Source organism: Myotis myotis, unplaced genomic scaffold (assembly GCF_014108235.1).
Source record: "Myotis myotis isolate mMyoMyo1 unplaced genomic scaffold, mMyoMyo1.p scaffold_m19_p_3, whole genome shotgun sequence".
In the NCBI taxonomy this organism is placed as follows: domain Eukaryota; kingdom Metazoa; phylum Chordata; class Mammalia; order Chiroptera; family Vespertilionidae; genus Myotis; species Myotis myotis.
Window position 1 is genome coordinate 153,067,167 of NW_023416335.1, and position 15,293 is coordinate 153,082,459.

Here is a 15,293-nt window from a genome sequence, read left to right on the forward strand (position 1 = left end):
ACAAATCAAAATCATTCAATTCCCTCCCTCCAGTATTTGAACAAGGTTAAAATTGGTAACAAATTTGTATACTTTCATAGAAAATTTTAAGAGTGCATTTTCTGTGATCTATACCTCTTTAGTACCAAAACAAAACTGTTATAACTAAACCTACTAATGTTTCAAGTAAGCAGAGACTATTATGTTTATAAATACTTAAAAAGTTTCAGTGTAATTTTTGTTAAAATGAAATACATGATGTTTCCTAATATATATTTTTAATAATTTTCAATTAAATACTTTTATTTACCATTTCTAAATCTACTTATACAGTTAATTTACAGCAATTATATATACAAACTAGAGGCCCAATGCATTAAATTCATGGACTGTTAGGGTCCCTAGCAGCTGCCAGCTGGGGCCTCCCTCCTTTCCCCTGGCCAGCCCCACCTCCTGCTCAAACTCCCAGTCAAGAGGACAATTTGCATGCTACGCTTTTATTATATAGGATTGTACATAATTATTCTCTAAAAATTTAAATAAGTATATGGTAAGTTTTTCTACTTGCATTTAAATAGGTACAATATTGAAACGGATAGTGTAAAAACACAGAAACAGAATATTTCAGTCACCTAGGTGTGTATTATTTATCCCAACCAAAAGTAGTATGCAATGGTTTAATTTATAAAGTGCTCCCTCCCTCTCTCCAGGCAGAGCACTCAGGGATAGAGTGCTGAAAAAATATTAATGTGGCACTAGATTAAGTTTATACTTAGTGTTTCAGTCACCAAATTGGAATTCTGTTAATCAGAACACAGGTGACAGAGGGACAATGAAAGAACTACTGGCTTAGTTTTCCATTTGATTTTTTTCAGTCTCTCATGCCTTATCTGGTTAATTTTGGTTTCTTCTCTGGTTGTTTTCTAGCCCATGAAAACTGCCAAGACACAATCATCAATGACCCTTGCCTTTCTTACCACCAAATACTTAAGTGCATGCCTTTTGTGAATATTTTTAATCGATTAGTGAAAATGTTTGAATTAAATCAAGTTTTCATGCTATTCTCACAAGAGGAATTTTTACTTATTGCAGCAAAATTTAGAACTTATTTCTATGTTAGTAATGCCAAAGGCATTCTTTGAAATAACTATACCTAAATGGTACGAGAGGAACCGCAGGTTCAGACATTTGGTGTATGTGCTTGGCTGAGGAGCCAATGGGGCGAAGCTACCATCTGTGGGATTATGACTGAACGCCTCTAAGTCAGAATCCCGCCCAGGCGGAATGATACAGCAGCGCCGCGGGAGCCTCGGTTGGCCTCAGATAGCCGGTCCCCCGCTCGTCCCCGCCGGCGGGCCGTCGCGCTCCCCCGCGGGGCGCGGCGCGCCCCCGCCTCGCGTTGGGACCGGGGTCCGGTGCGGAGAGCCCTTCGTCCTGGGAAACGGGGTGCGGCCGGAAAGGGGGCCGCCCCCACGCCCTTCACGCAACGCACGTTCGTGGGGAACCTGGCGCTAAACCATTCGTAGACGACCTGCTTCTGGGTCGGGGTTTCGTTCGTAGCAGAGCAGCTCCCTCGCTGCGATCTATTGAAAGTCAGCCCTCGACACAAGGGTTTGTAAAAAATAAAAAGAGAACAAGAAAAAAAACAAAAATAACTATACCTAAATGAAACCATAAAGAAAAAAATTAATAATACAATTCAATCAAAATTTAATAAAGTTGTACCGTAGAAGCTATAGCTAAGGAAAGTGTTAACGTTAAATATGTTTACTATAGACTTTGAGCATTTAGGCTTTATCAAATTAGCAAAATTTCCCTTTATTCTTAGTTTCTGAGAGTCTTTTTATATGCAGGTGGTAATTTTAAAAATGATGTATTCCAATAAACTCTCAATTGATAATTCATGACATATTGTTATATGTTATTTGTCATATTGTATAATGAATACATACTTACCTCTTCAGGCTTTAATATATGGGTTCCCTATTAAACTGTTTGATTCAGTGAAAAATGAGACTTGTACTTCCATGCATCTCTAATGCAGTTCCCTTTTTCACCAATATTTATTGCATGTGTATTGTGTTAGATATTATGTAAGAAACTGTGTTTTTTCTTACAAGCAATTACTACAATTGTTTAAGTAAATAAAAATGGTATTGTATTAGCACATAGAGATGATAAAAGAAAGTATGTAATTAGTTCAATCTTTCAGGTGAAATTTCGTAATTTTAAGTTGAAAAGATCTCTCAAATCTCTGGAATTCATGGTACTTTTATATTAGCCCACAAGCAATTTTGTAATATCAAGAATTATTTAAAACTATCTATCATCTATCTATCTATCTATCTATCTATCTATCTATCTATCTATCTATCTATCTAAAAGCCTAAGCGACCATTCGCTATGACACGCACTGACCATCAGGGGGCACAGGCATGAAAACATGGACCAGACTGATGAATCTCAGAGGGAAAGGGGAAGGGCAGGAAGAGACTAACCAAAGATCTTATATGCATAGTAGAAGCCCGGTGCACAGATTTGTGCACTGGTGGGGTCCCTTGGCCTGGCCTGCGGGAATCAAGCTGAAACCGGCAGTCTTGACATCCCCTGAGGGGTCCCGGAATACGAGAGGGCATAGGCCAGGCTGAGGGACCCCACCGGCATGAATCCGTGCACCAGGCCTCGAGTAATCCTAGTTAAAAATAGACAAACATGGTAATTAAGCGTACCTTCGACACGCTTCCCATTGGCTAATCAGGGCGATATGCAAATTAACTGACAATCAAGATGGCGACCGGCAGCCAGGCAGCTGAAGCGAACAGGAGGCTTGCTTGCTCCAGTGAAGGAGGAAGCCAAGGTTCCCCGCCTGCTGCTGCTGGGCTCTGAGCTTGCACTCTAAGAAACAATGTTGCAATTATAGAAGCTAAACAAACCTCATGCTTTCAGCCAGCTGGCTGAGCTGGAGTTGCAACAGTGTTTCCATTATAGAAACCAAACAAACCAGATACCTGCTTTCAGCAGCCGAGGTCTCAGAGCTGGAGCTGAGCCTCAGAGCTAAAGCCAGCTCTCAGTTCCAGTGACAGCCATAGAAGGTAAATAAATCCCAGAATAAAAAAGAAAAAGAAAAAAAAGGAGAGGTTGGGAGCTTCAGTCACCCGCCAGCCTGAAAACAGCCCTCAGCCCCTCACCCAGACTGGCCAGCACCCCAGTGGGGACCCCCACCTTGAAGGGGGTGTGACCAGCTGCAAACAGCCATCATCCCCTCACCCAGGCTGGCCAGGCACCCAAGCAGGACCCCCACCCTGATCCGGGACACCGTTCAGGGCAAACCAGCCGGCCCCCACCCGTGCACCAGGCCTCTATCCTATATAGTAAAAGGGTAATATGCCTCCCAGCACCGGGATCAGCGGAGCCGCGAGGCCTCCCGAACCCGGGATCAGCGGAGCCGCGAGGCCTCTGGCACCGGGATCAGTGGAGCAGCGAGGCCTCCCAGCATCGGGATCAGCGGAGCAGTGAGGCCTCCCAGCACCAGTATCAGCGGAGCAGCGAGGCCTCACTGCCCCTGTGTCAAGCAGAGCCGCGAGGCCTCCTAGCACCAGGATCAGCTGAGCAGTGAGGCCTCACTGCCCCGGTATCAAGCGGAGCCGTGAGGCCTCCCAGCACTGGGATCAGCGGAGCCGCAAGGCCTCCTGGCCCCTGGAGCAGCATGACAGGGGGCAGTGCCCAAACCCCCTGATCGCCCTGCGGCTCTGTGTATGACAGAGGGCGGGGCCACAACCTCCCTATCCGCCCTGCTCTTTTTGTAACAGGGGAAGGAGCCCCAACTCCCTGATCGGCCCTGCTCTGTGCCTGATAGGGGGGAGCTCCCCAACCCCCTGATCGGCCCTGCTCTGTGTGTGACAGGGTGCGGCGTCCCAACCCCCCCATGGGCCCTGCTCTGTGTGTGACGGGTTGGAGCCGCAACCTCCCCTTTGGCCCTGCCCTGAGTGTGACAGGGGGGAGTGCTCCAACCCCCTGATCCGCCCTGCTCTTTGCGTGACAGGGGGCAGCGCCCCAACCCCGATTGGCCCTGCTCTGTGCGTGACAGGGGGTGGCGCTGCAACCTCCCCATCGACCCTGCCTTGAGTGTGACAGGGGGTGGTGCCCCAACCCCTCAATCGGCCCTACACTGAGCGTGACTGGGGATGGTATCGCAACCTCCCAATCCACCCTGCTCTGTGCATGACAGGGGGCGGCGCCCCAACTCCCCAATCAGCCCTGCTCTGAGCCCGACCAGGGGCTGCACCTAGGGATTGTGCCTGCCCTCTGCCACCCAAGAGTGGGCCTAAGCCAGCAGGTCGTTATCTCCCGAGGGTTCCCAGATTGTGAGAGGGCACAAGTGGGGCTGAGGGACACCACCCCCCCCCGGCAGTGCACAAATTTTTGTGCACCGGGCCTCTAGTACATATATAACAATCTAAAGATAAACTAGCAAAGAACAGTACTAGTTCTAATCTAGAGGCTAAATGTGAATATTCACAAAGAAATTATTCCTAACTTCTAAAACTTCATCAATCAAGAAATCTACATAATTCTACTATGTACTTTTATAATCTTCTTATATTAAGTTCTACCCTTGTGTTATATGCAATTAAGTGTAGTAAAAATAAACTGTAATATACTTAGGCACATTCTCATGAAATTTAAATAGAACTTTACACTAGATAAAAAAGGTAGAGAACCATTCATTAAAGGTGCATTTTATTAAGTAGCAGGTCATTCTTCTCTTTTATTTACTAGGTTAACAAATAGAATCATTATTGTAAGCATTTTAAAATATAGGTCCACAATCCCTTATTAAAAAACCTGGAACTCCTACATCTCTGAAAACTTAAACAAATTTTTTTTCACAATTCATTTGAGGGTACTCTAACCAATATGAGGATATTTATAGTCCTTATTTATCCTATCCAGTGTAAATATTTGCTGAAATTTAATGTGCTTGATTATGACAGATATCCCTGGACTCTACTGAAATGTAAAATAATAGGGGCATATGTGACATATTTTCTTCTCAAAGGCATAAGAAATCTGAATATTAAAATACAACTAGCCCTGAGCTGGCTGGTATAGCTCAGTTGGTTGAGCCTCCTCCCATGTATCAATTCCTGGTCAGGGCACATGTCTGAGTTGCAGGCTCCATCCCCAATAGGGGGCATGCAGGAGGCACCAATAGATATTTTTCTCATATCAGTGTTTCTCTCAAATCAATAAAAACATTGACAAAAATATAACTAGCCCTAAGTGTGTGTGTGTGTTTTAATATATCTTTACTGATTTCAGAGAGGAAGGGAGAGAGAGAGACAGAAACACCAATGTGTTTCAAACTACAACCGCTTGGTTCATAGGCTGATGCTTAACCACTGAGCCACATCAGCCATGTCCTAAGTGTTTTTGATAATGGAGTGATGAACTGATGATTCTAAAACCATTCAAAATATTTTTCCTATTCTATATGTTACCTTTTCACTATGTTGTTTCTTTCTTTAAATTTTTTTTTTTTTTAAATTTTAGAGAGAGAGGAATGGAAAGGGAGAGACAGAGAAAAACATCAATATGAGAGAGAAACATCAATTGGATGCCACTTGTACGTGCCCCGATTAGGGATTGAATCTGCAACCTTGGCATTGTGCCCTGATTGGGAATGGAACCAGCGACCCTTTGGTGCACCCAATGATGCTCCAACCAACTGAGCCACATCATCCAGGGCACTTGGATTGTTTCTTTTACTGTTTCTTTTCAGTTTGATATAGTCCCATCTATTATTGCTTTTGTGCCTATGCTTTTGGTGTCATAACCAAGAAATCACCTCTTAGACTAATGTCATGAAGCATTTGCCTTAAGATTTCTTCTAGAAGTTTTATGGATTCGGGCTTTATTTTTAAATCTTTTTTTTTTTTTAAATATATTTTTATTGATTTTAGAGAGGAAGGAAGAGGGATAGAGAGACAGAAACATCAATGATGAGAGAGAATCATTGATTGGCTGCCTCCTGCACGCCCTCCACCAGGGAACGAGCCTGCAACCCAGGCATGTGCCCTTGGCCGGAATCAAACCTGGGACCCTTCAGTCCGCAGGTCGAAGCTCTATCCACTGAGCCAAACCAGCCAGGGCTATTTTTAAATCTTTACACCACATATCTGATAAAGAGATAACGTACAAAAAAATAAGGAACCCCTACAATTCAATAGCTAAAAACCAAATAACAGATCAAAAAATGGGCCTATGACTCAAGTAGACATTTCTCCAAAGAAGGCATACAATGAAAATGCTCAATATCTGTAATCATAGTAGAAATGCAAATCAAAACCACAAGATTATCTCCTCATACCATTATCAAGAGAACAAAAGATAAGTGCTAACAAGAATGTGGAGAAATTAGAATCCTTGCATGCTATTGGTGAAAATGTAAAATAATGCAGCTGCTATAGAAAACTGTATGAAGTTTCCTTAAGAAATTAAAAACAGAAATACAATATGATCCAGAAATCTCACTTCTGAGTATATATCCAGAAGAACCAAAATAAGTATATTGAAGAAATATCTGCACTCCCTTGTTCACTGCAGTACAATTCACAGTAGCTAAAATATGGAAACAACCTAAATTTCCATTAGCAAATGAATGGATAAAGAAAATGTGATAAACACAGAGAATGAAATATTATTCAATCTTAAAAAGGAAAGAAAATCCTGCCCTGTGAGATAACATGGATAAGCCTGGGGGATATTATGCTAGGTAAAATTAACTTCACAGAAGGACAAATACTGCATAATTCTAATTACATGATGTATCTAAACTAGTATAACCCACAGAAACAAAGTAAAATGGTAATTGCTGGGGGAAGGAAGAAATGGAAAGTTAGTGTTCAACAGGAATAAAGTTTCCGTTGTACAAAATGAATAAATTCTAAAGATCTGCTGTACAACAATGTGCCTATAGTTAATAACACTGTATTGTGAACTTAAAAAATTGTTTAGAGAATAGATCTTACCACAGTTTAAAAAACGTTTAAAAATATTTCTAATATTTTTCAGTCCTCATTTACTATTAAAAGCAATTCTTATACTCATGTATCTCTACTTGTGCTTTCATATTCTAACACGTTTTAATAAACAAAAATATTATTTTCACATCAAAATCATTGTGATAAAGAACATTTTTTTAAACAGACACTTGAGAAATATCAAAAGCCTGAAACAAAATATTAAAGAAAATGTTTAATAGTGATTTAACTGTATTAGACTATATAACATAACATTAATACTACACCTTATTCTATAAGAGATTTGAATTGGAAGCCTTTTTAGTAATAGCACATTACATGCAAATTTACATAACTTCTATACTGAGGAAAAATATTAAAATATAAAGAAGGTACGTACAACACACAATGAGATTCTTCTATCATTCTGGATTTCATTATCTCAAATCAAAGGCTTCTAAATCATGTAATATACCATAAAAAGTGGGAGCACTTACTTAGGAGTAGAAGGACCCCTTGGCCATGTTCCGTCTTCATTTTTCTGTTCTATCACTAACACCTACAAATATGACACAGTAAGAGTGTTTGTCTTAACCCCAATGTTAAAAATAGTTTTAAAAGATTAGCTGAACTCACTAAGAAACTAAAGTAACCCTTTGATTAATTAAAGCACACAGTATATAAGGTAAAGAGATATTTGTATTTTGATTCCAAAGCTAGGCAAAGGAGACAAAAATTTAAGAAACAAAATATAAAAACTAAGCAACTGAACACACACACATACACACACGAGAAAGATAAGGACCACTCATTTTGGGGAGCAAACTCTTCAATATATATTTGTTTCACTTCCTAACAAGGGTACTTTCAATTTTAGTAAAAAAATAAATTGCCGAAACCGGTTTGGCTCAGTGGACAGAGCGTCGGCCTGCAGACTGCAGGGTCCCTGGTTTGATTCCGGTCAAGGGCATGTACCTTGGTTGCGGGCATATCCCCAGTAGGGGGTGTGCAGGAGGCAGCTGATGGATGTTTCTCTCTCATCGATGTTTTTAACTCTCTACCCCTCTCCCCTCCTCTCTGGAAGGGAGAGAGAGAAAGAGATAAAAACATCAATGATGAGAGGGAATCACTGATTGGCTGCCTCCTGAACATTCCCTACTGGGGATTGAGCCTGCATCCTGGGCATGTGCCCTTGACCAGAACTGAACCTGTGACCCTTCAGTCCACAGGCCAACACTCTACCCACTGAGCCAAACCGGCTAGGGCTAAAATCTGGAAAATTTAATGCACATTTTTGGAAACATTCCTATTTCAAAATGTGATAAATGCATTCCTAGCAGTAAGATCAAATTATTTAAATTCTTGAAGCCTCAGTTTTTCTAACGTAATTAAAAAAATAATAGTCATTACACAGGACCAATCACTGAAAAGAGTTAACGAAATAAAACTATATATTTAAAATTGTCCCCCAGAGCTACCACAAGGCCTGCTGAATGGTAACCAAGGAGAGAGGTGGAGGTCTATTGGTAGACAAGAAAGAGAGTTGGCTGGTTTGGGAGGGGAATATTGACGAACTAGTAGAGTTCCAAGTTCCTTACTCCAGCTTCAATCGGATAACTCTACCTTTAATTGCAATACATATTAAAAATTTAAGATTTCACTAAGAACATAATGGCTAAAGTATCAAATAACTGTTTTTATAGTCTATTTATAGAAATATGGAAGATTGAAAGTGGACATGCCAAATACTGGAGGCAGAGAGATCTGTTAAATAAGGGCTGGGAAGGACACAGAGATTAATGAAATATTTAGAAGGCAGAATCAGTAGGACTTGCTGATTGTGTTTAAATGTCTTCATTTTTCAACATATTCATTCCTCTGGATTATATCATAAAGAAAGAACAAATTGGAGCTTGATACCTTCTAGCAGGAGCTGGCAAATTATAGTTCACTTAGTTTACTGACTGCTTTTGTAAATAGCTTGTTGGAACATAGCCATTTCCATTTGTTTACATATCCTCTCTATGGTTACTTTCATTATACTAACAACGGCAGAGCTGTAGTTGTGACAGAGACCATAGAGATGGCTGAACCAAAAATATTCACTATTTAATCCTTTATAGAAGTTGGCTGACCCATCTTATTTAGCTGTTTTTTTTTTAATGGAAACATTTCTTTTTATATTCAAGTTCAAAGAGGGAAATAGAAAGTTATAGTTAAGTGTCCAGCAAGGATAAGGAAGAAATGAGTTAGAAAAAGGAAGTGAGAGCCAACAGGACCCACTATAGATGTCAGATGTCCAAAAAGTTTGTGACTTAAGAAAGCTCCATGTATGGTATGCTTAAAATAAACAGTACTACTAAACAATACCTGTCCTTGGTATAAACCAGCATCCTGAATGGTGCTGTCTGGTTTATTCAGTGGTTCAAATGTATTGCTCATGTATTTGTTCCACAATCTCGTCTCCTTTTCATCTGGAATATTGAAGATTTTTCTTATTTCCTTTTCAATTGTATCTAAATTTAAGGAGAAAAGATATGTAAATATAGCATTTAAATATATACCACGTAGACCTAAGTGCTCACCAGCATAAAAGTCCCAAATTTAAAATACTGATATGATAGTAAGAATAGGTGAACGAGTATGTAAAAAAATATGTAAAAAAACAACAATAAACAAGATTTTTAAGACCAGGTGTGCTTTTTAAGAAAATGGTAATTATAACTCTGACAGATGATTACTTAGGGAAATTGAGATCTCAAAAGGTAGAGGAGTTCAATCATATTAACACCAAAGTATAATTTATGTCATATAGCTTTAATTTATTTTTATATATAAAATCAACATGATTTTTTGATGATATATGAGTTAGAAAATAAAGTATGACTCAGAGATATTACAAATGGAAATTTTTAATTATGACATAACTAATTTCAGAACAATTAATATTAAATTAAGTATAATTTACAATTTAAATAGTTTGTTTTAAAATATATTTTTATTGATTTCAGAGAGGTAGAGATAGAAACATCAATGATGAGAATCATCAATCAGCTGCCTTCTGCACACCCCCTACTGGGGATCAAGCCTGCAAATGAGGCATGTGCCTTTGACTGGAATCAAACCCAGGACCCTTTAGTCAGCCGGCTGACACTCTACCGACTAAACCAAATGAGCTAGGGCTGAATTAATTTTAATAGACTATACTCTTTGGATAGATTTATAGATTCTTATTGTACAGATTTTAATGTCATGATTAATGTAATATTATAGACAGTAGTCTCCCTCACCCCCGTATCTGCAGTTTTGCTTCCTGAAGTTTAAGTTACCTGTGGTCAACTGCGGTCTAATAGTATTAAATGGAAAATTCCAGAAAAATGCAATTCATAAATTTTAAATTGCATGTGTTCTGAGTAGCAGGATGAAATCTCAGCTCTCTGCTCTGTCCTACCATGGACGTGAGTCATTCCTTTGTATGGCACATCCATGCTGTATATGCTACCTGCTGCCAGTCACTCATAATGGCCCCATAGTGCAAGAATAATGATGCTGGCAATTTGGATACGTCAGAGATGTAAAAAGCTTCTTTTAAGTAAAAAGGTGACTATCTATATATATATAAAAGTCTAATATGCAAAGTGTCCCCTCGGGAGTTTAGCCAGGAGTTCGACCACTGGCTGACCACTAGGGCATGGTGTGGAACATGGTGGGCAACCAGGGGCGGTAGTGAGGTGCTAAGGGAGCAAGGAATAGAGGAGGCGGGGAACCTGCTCGACCCTGATCGCTGGCCAAGCCTAGGGACCCTACCCATGCACGACTTTCATGTACCGGGCCTCTAGTAGTACAATAAAATATTGAGACAGACAACATTCACATAACTTTTATTATAGTATATTCTTATATCTGTTCTATTAGTTATCAGTAGTTACTGTTGTTAACTAGAGGTCCGGTGCACAAAATTTTGCATGGGTAGGGTCCCTAGGCCTGGCAGGCGATCAGGGCAGATGGGGGCCTTCCTTCGTTCTGCGCCACCCTCTGGTGGTCAGCACAAGTCATAGCGAGCAGTCGAACTCCTGGTTGGTAGAACTCCTGAGGGGAAAATTTGCATATTAGCCTTTTATTAAACAGCATAATCTCTAACTGTGCCTAATTTATAAATTAAACTTTATCATAGGTATGTTTGTATATGAGGAAACAGAGTACAGATATATATCGAGTTTGGTACTATCCCTGGTTTTAGGCATCTACTTGGGGTCTTGGAACATAAGCTCCATTAATAAGGGCACACTACTGTATTATATTGAAAACTTTCAGTATTTAGTATGTAGCATTGTTTTCTTTTCCTAATGATATTCCACAAATCTTGAAATTCAAAAGTTAAGTAATTTTTTCATAATATGATAGTTATATCTGGAATTCCTAATATTTTAAGCATTCATTTTAGAAAGGTGACTGTAAGTTTATTGAAATGTCCTGGCAAAATAAAGAGGGCGGAAAAAAAAAATCACACACAATATTTTATTGGTGAAAACATTAGTATTAAAAAGCACAGGATACTGAAAGATATCCTGTGAAAAATATAGATTAAAAGTATTTTCCTGCTGTGAAATGGGTGACTGGTAAAAGTCAAATGACATATAGAAATACTTTTATTTACTTGTAAGCTAAGTGTACTTAATGATTGCTTCCAACAAGGAAAACTATACAGTGCCATAATTTATAACCTCTCTTCCTTGTTGAGGAGTTCTGCATTAAGTGTTATCTCCAATGTCTATTTACATTTTCCAAAAAGATCAAATTACTATGACTAAGCTTGTCTTCTAGTAACTTTATTTGAAAATAACTACTGTTTCTGATTTTTATTTTAAGCTGTTTTTTTTTTTTGAATTTTTTAAAAAATGTATTTTATTGATTTTTTACAGAGAGGAAAGGAGAGATAGAGAGCTAGAAACATCGATGAGAGAGAAACATCGATCAGCTGCCTCCTGCACATCTCCCACTGGGGATGTGCCCGCAACCAGGTACATGCCCTTGACCGGAACCGAACCCGGGACCTTTCAGTTCGCAGGCTGACGCTCTATCCACTGAGCCAAACCGGCTTTGGCTATTTTAATCTTTTTTTATCAAAAGTACTAAAATTTGTGATTCAATTACTAATCGTTGATTTAAAAAACTTTTCACTCAATATATTCTTGATATTATATTACAACTAGAGGCCTGGTGCACGAAATTCATGCACAGGGGAGTGTCCCTCAGCTGGGCCTGCACCCTTTCCAATCTGGGACCCCTCTGGGGATGTCTGACTGCTGGTTTAGGGTGATCCCTCTCGCAATCCAGGACCACTGGCTCCTAACCACTCACCTGCCTGCCTGCCTAATCCTCCAACTGCCCTCCCCTGCTGGCCTGGTCGCGCCCCCAACTGCCCTCCCCTGCCGGCCTACTCGCCCCCATCTGCCCTCCCCTGCTGGCCTGGTTGCACCCCCAACAGCCCTCCCCTGTAGGACTGGTTGCCCCAACTGTCCCCCCCTGCAGGCCAGTTCACCCCCAACTGCTCTCCCGTGCCAGCTTGATCTCTCCCCCAACTGTCCTCCCCTGCCGGCCAGATCTCGCCCCTACTGCCCTCCCCTGCCGGCCTGATCTTGCCACCAACTGCCCTCCCCTGCTGGCCTGATTGCCCCGAATTGCCCTCCCCTGCCAGCCTGATCGCCCTGAATTGCCCTCCCCTGCCGGCCTGATCGCCCCTAACCCCCAGCCAGCCTGATCTCACCCCTAGCCCCCTGCCAGCCTGAACTCACCCCTAATTGCCTCTGCCTTGGCCCCCACCACCATGGCTTTGTGTGGAAGGAAGTCAAATGTCCGGAAGATGGCCAGTTGACCTGGTCTAACTAGCATATTACCCTTTTATTAGTATAGATAGATATGGCCTTCAAATAGAATGAAAAATTTTACATAAATTTCAATGTACATTTATATATATATAATACACAGACAGATATATATATATATACACACACACAGATATGTAGACATATAAATATATAAAGGGAGTTAGATACACTTTTATTTGAAACTTTAATTCCCTAATCTACTCATCATAAAAGTTCTTTAATTTATAATCCTGTTATAAACAAAATACACATTTTCAAATGCTAAAGTAAAACATAAATAATTTGATGCTTTTAAAAAAGTAAAATGGCACAAATATTAACTTCATTTAATAATGTAAAGTGAACTTAGAAACCATAAATAATTCAACATTAAGCTAAGACATAGTGCATCAAGCTTGGAAATCTATAATGTTAAATACAGACCCTTAACATCATTATCATCCAGTAACATTTAACAAATAGAATTATAATTAAATTTCTAATAGCAATGATTTAACAGATCTTGCATTACCTATTGTGTCAGCCTTGCTAAATCTTCTAGTTACAACATTGTTCATGTTTCCATTTTCACAGAGCTTCAATTCTGTGAGGTATACTTCTACTTTGCAGTGCTTTACAAACATACCCTGTTCAACCACCTGAAAAAGCAAAACAAAACAGTGTCAGCTATGGCTCAATATATTTCACTGTCTCTAACAGAATACATTTTCTAAAGAGGCTTAGAAAAAGCCACAGATCTTCAATGGAAAACAATAACTAGTAAAATCTATCAATATAAAAAATATTAACTATTTGAAAAGGCAAGAAACATTTTTAGAAAATTTAATATTTAACAGAATATGAATAATATTAAACACTAATAGTATGGAAAGGTATTCTACTGATCTATGAAAATACTTAAGTACACAATGAATACATTCAGTACTTATAACAAAAAAGTTTACTCAAAATGTAAATACAACTCTGACTAAAGATACAGACATATTTATAGTTTTTAGTACTGATCTCAAGCTGAAAACTTTTTAAAATAAGTTTTATACAATTTCAGCTAGCAATAGCTGTCTCACTCTGTATGTTAAAACAAATATTTTAAAATTACTGCTGCCAAATTATTTAGCTATGCGCTATACCTGATATGTTAGTTTACCATCCTCAGATGACTTTGATCTTTAAAACGCACACTTAGTAATTCTACGCAACAAATGAAAATAAAAAAAGCTGCTTAAACATGCAAGCAATAAAGCAGAAAGATAGAAAGTATGTGTACATTAGGGTCACCTTTTTAATGAGTATATTTCCTTTTGCTCTTCTAAAGGTTAACTGTAGGGTTTCAGTCATGAATACTGTTGCTGAAAATAGTAATCAGCCTGATATGTGATACATTAGACAAATATGGAAAAAGGGAGGCTCCAAATGACTCTTGCACTCACACGCTTAGCATCACTTTAGTAAGGGATTTAAAATTTTCTCTTTCACTTGTAGGGAAACAGTTTTAGCTCAAAAACTTCAAATGTAGTTTACCTAGCACTTAATGTCCAACCCAACATAATTTTTATGATACTTTGTCATATATATTCTCCTACTGCATTTATTTATTATATTATGGGGGCGGGCACTGGTTAACAAAATTATACAGGTTTCAGGTGCACAATTCTACAGCACATCATCTGTACACTGCATTGTGTGTTCACCACACCAACTCAGGTCCCCGTCCATCCCCATGTATGTCCTCTATACCCTCCTCCAGCCTCTAAACCCACTATCACCTCACTGTAGTCCTCCTATTGCATTTCTAAAACTGGTTAACAGCCTATGCCTCTCCTTCTATTAATTAACTTAATTCATTTTACAAACCAATATGTAAATTGTCTAACTCTTAAGTTAGACAATGTTTTATCTCTTTATGCTTATTTTGAGGTTAAGAATGTAGCAAAAGATACCACATCATTTTATTTTATAAGATTGCTTGTAGCAAAGTATAAAAACTAGGAATCAAATATTACTATCAAAAAATTTGTTCTAGGACTCAATATCAGAAAAGAATCCTAAAATATATTAAGGTAGCTACTAATAATTGATGAGTTGCTATAAAAACTACAGGCCTCATTTTTATGGGGGAGAAAATGGAATGACCAACAACAGATCAGGTAATGGAATACAGAAACAGGATAAAGTAATAAAAAATATGAACATTCCTCATGATTTACATGGCGGTATATATATTTTAAATAATCATAGTTCTTTTTTTTAAAAGCAATTAATTTTAATAACACTAACAGATATTTTTCTGAAAAAACCCCTGGTGATTTAACTGTTAGAAAGTTATTATAAACAGTGAAAAAAATACCATCAGGATAATTTCAAAATCCACACTTCACTGGGATTCAGAATTTTTCTCATTTTT

General features: G+C 39.0%; 1 protein-coding gene across 17 annotated transcripts in view; it reads right to left on the reverse strand.

Annotated features, from left to right (window-relative positions):
* USP15 (ubiquitin specific peptidase 15) overlaps positions 1-15,293 on the reverse strand; it is a 126,351-nt gene that overhangs the window by 70,376 nt on the left and 40,682 nt on the right. For 12 of the 17 annotated variants that reach the window (XR_004966070.1, XR_004966071.1, XM_036299529.1 and 9 more), the window contains 3 exons: positions 13,401-13,527; positions 9,372-9,517; positions 7,499-7,560 (listed from right to left, as the gene is read on the reverse strand). Coding sequence is in view for 13 of the 17 variants with exons in the window: in XM_036299529.1 (XP_036155422.1) it covers positions 7,499-7,560; positions 9,372-9,517; positions 13,401-13,527 (335 nt within the window). In the remaining 4 variants the exon portion in view is untranslated. Of the gene's footprint in view, positions 1-7,498; positions 7,561-9,371; positions 9,518-13,400; positions 13,528-15,293 lie in introns of those variants that run through there. The other 5 variants (XR_004966072.1, XR_004966073.1, XM_036299536.1 and 2 more) reach the window with 1 other exon arrangement.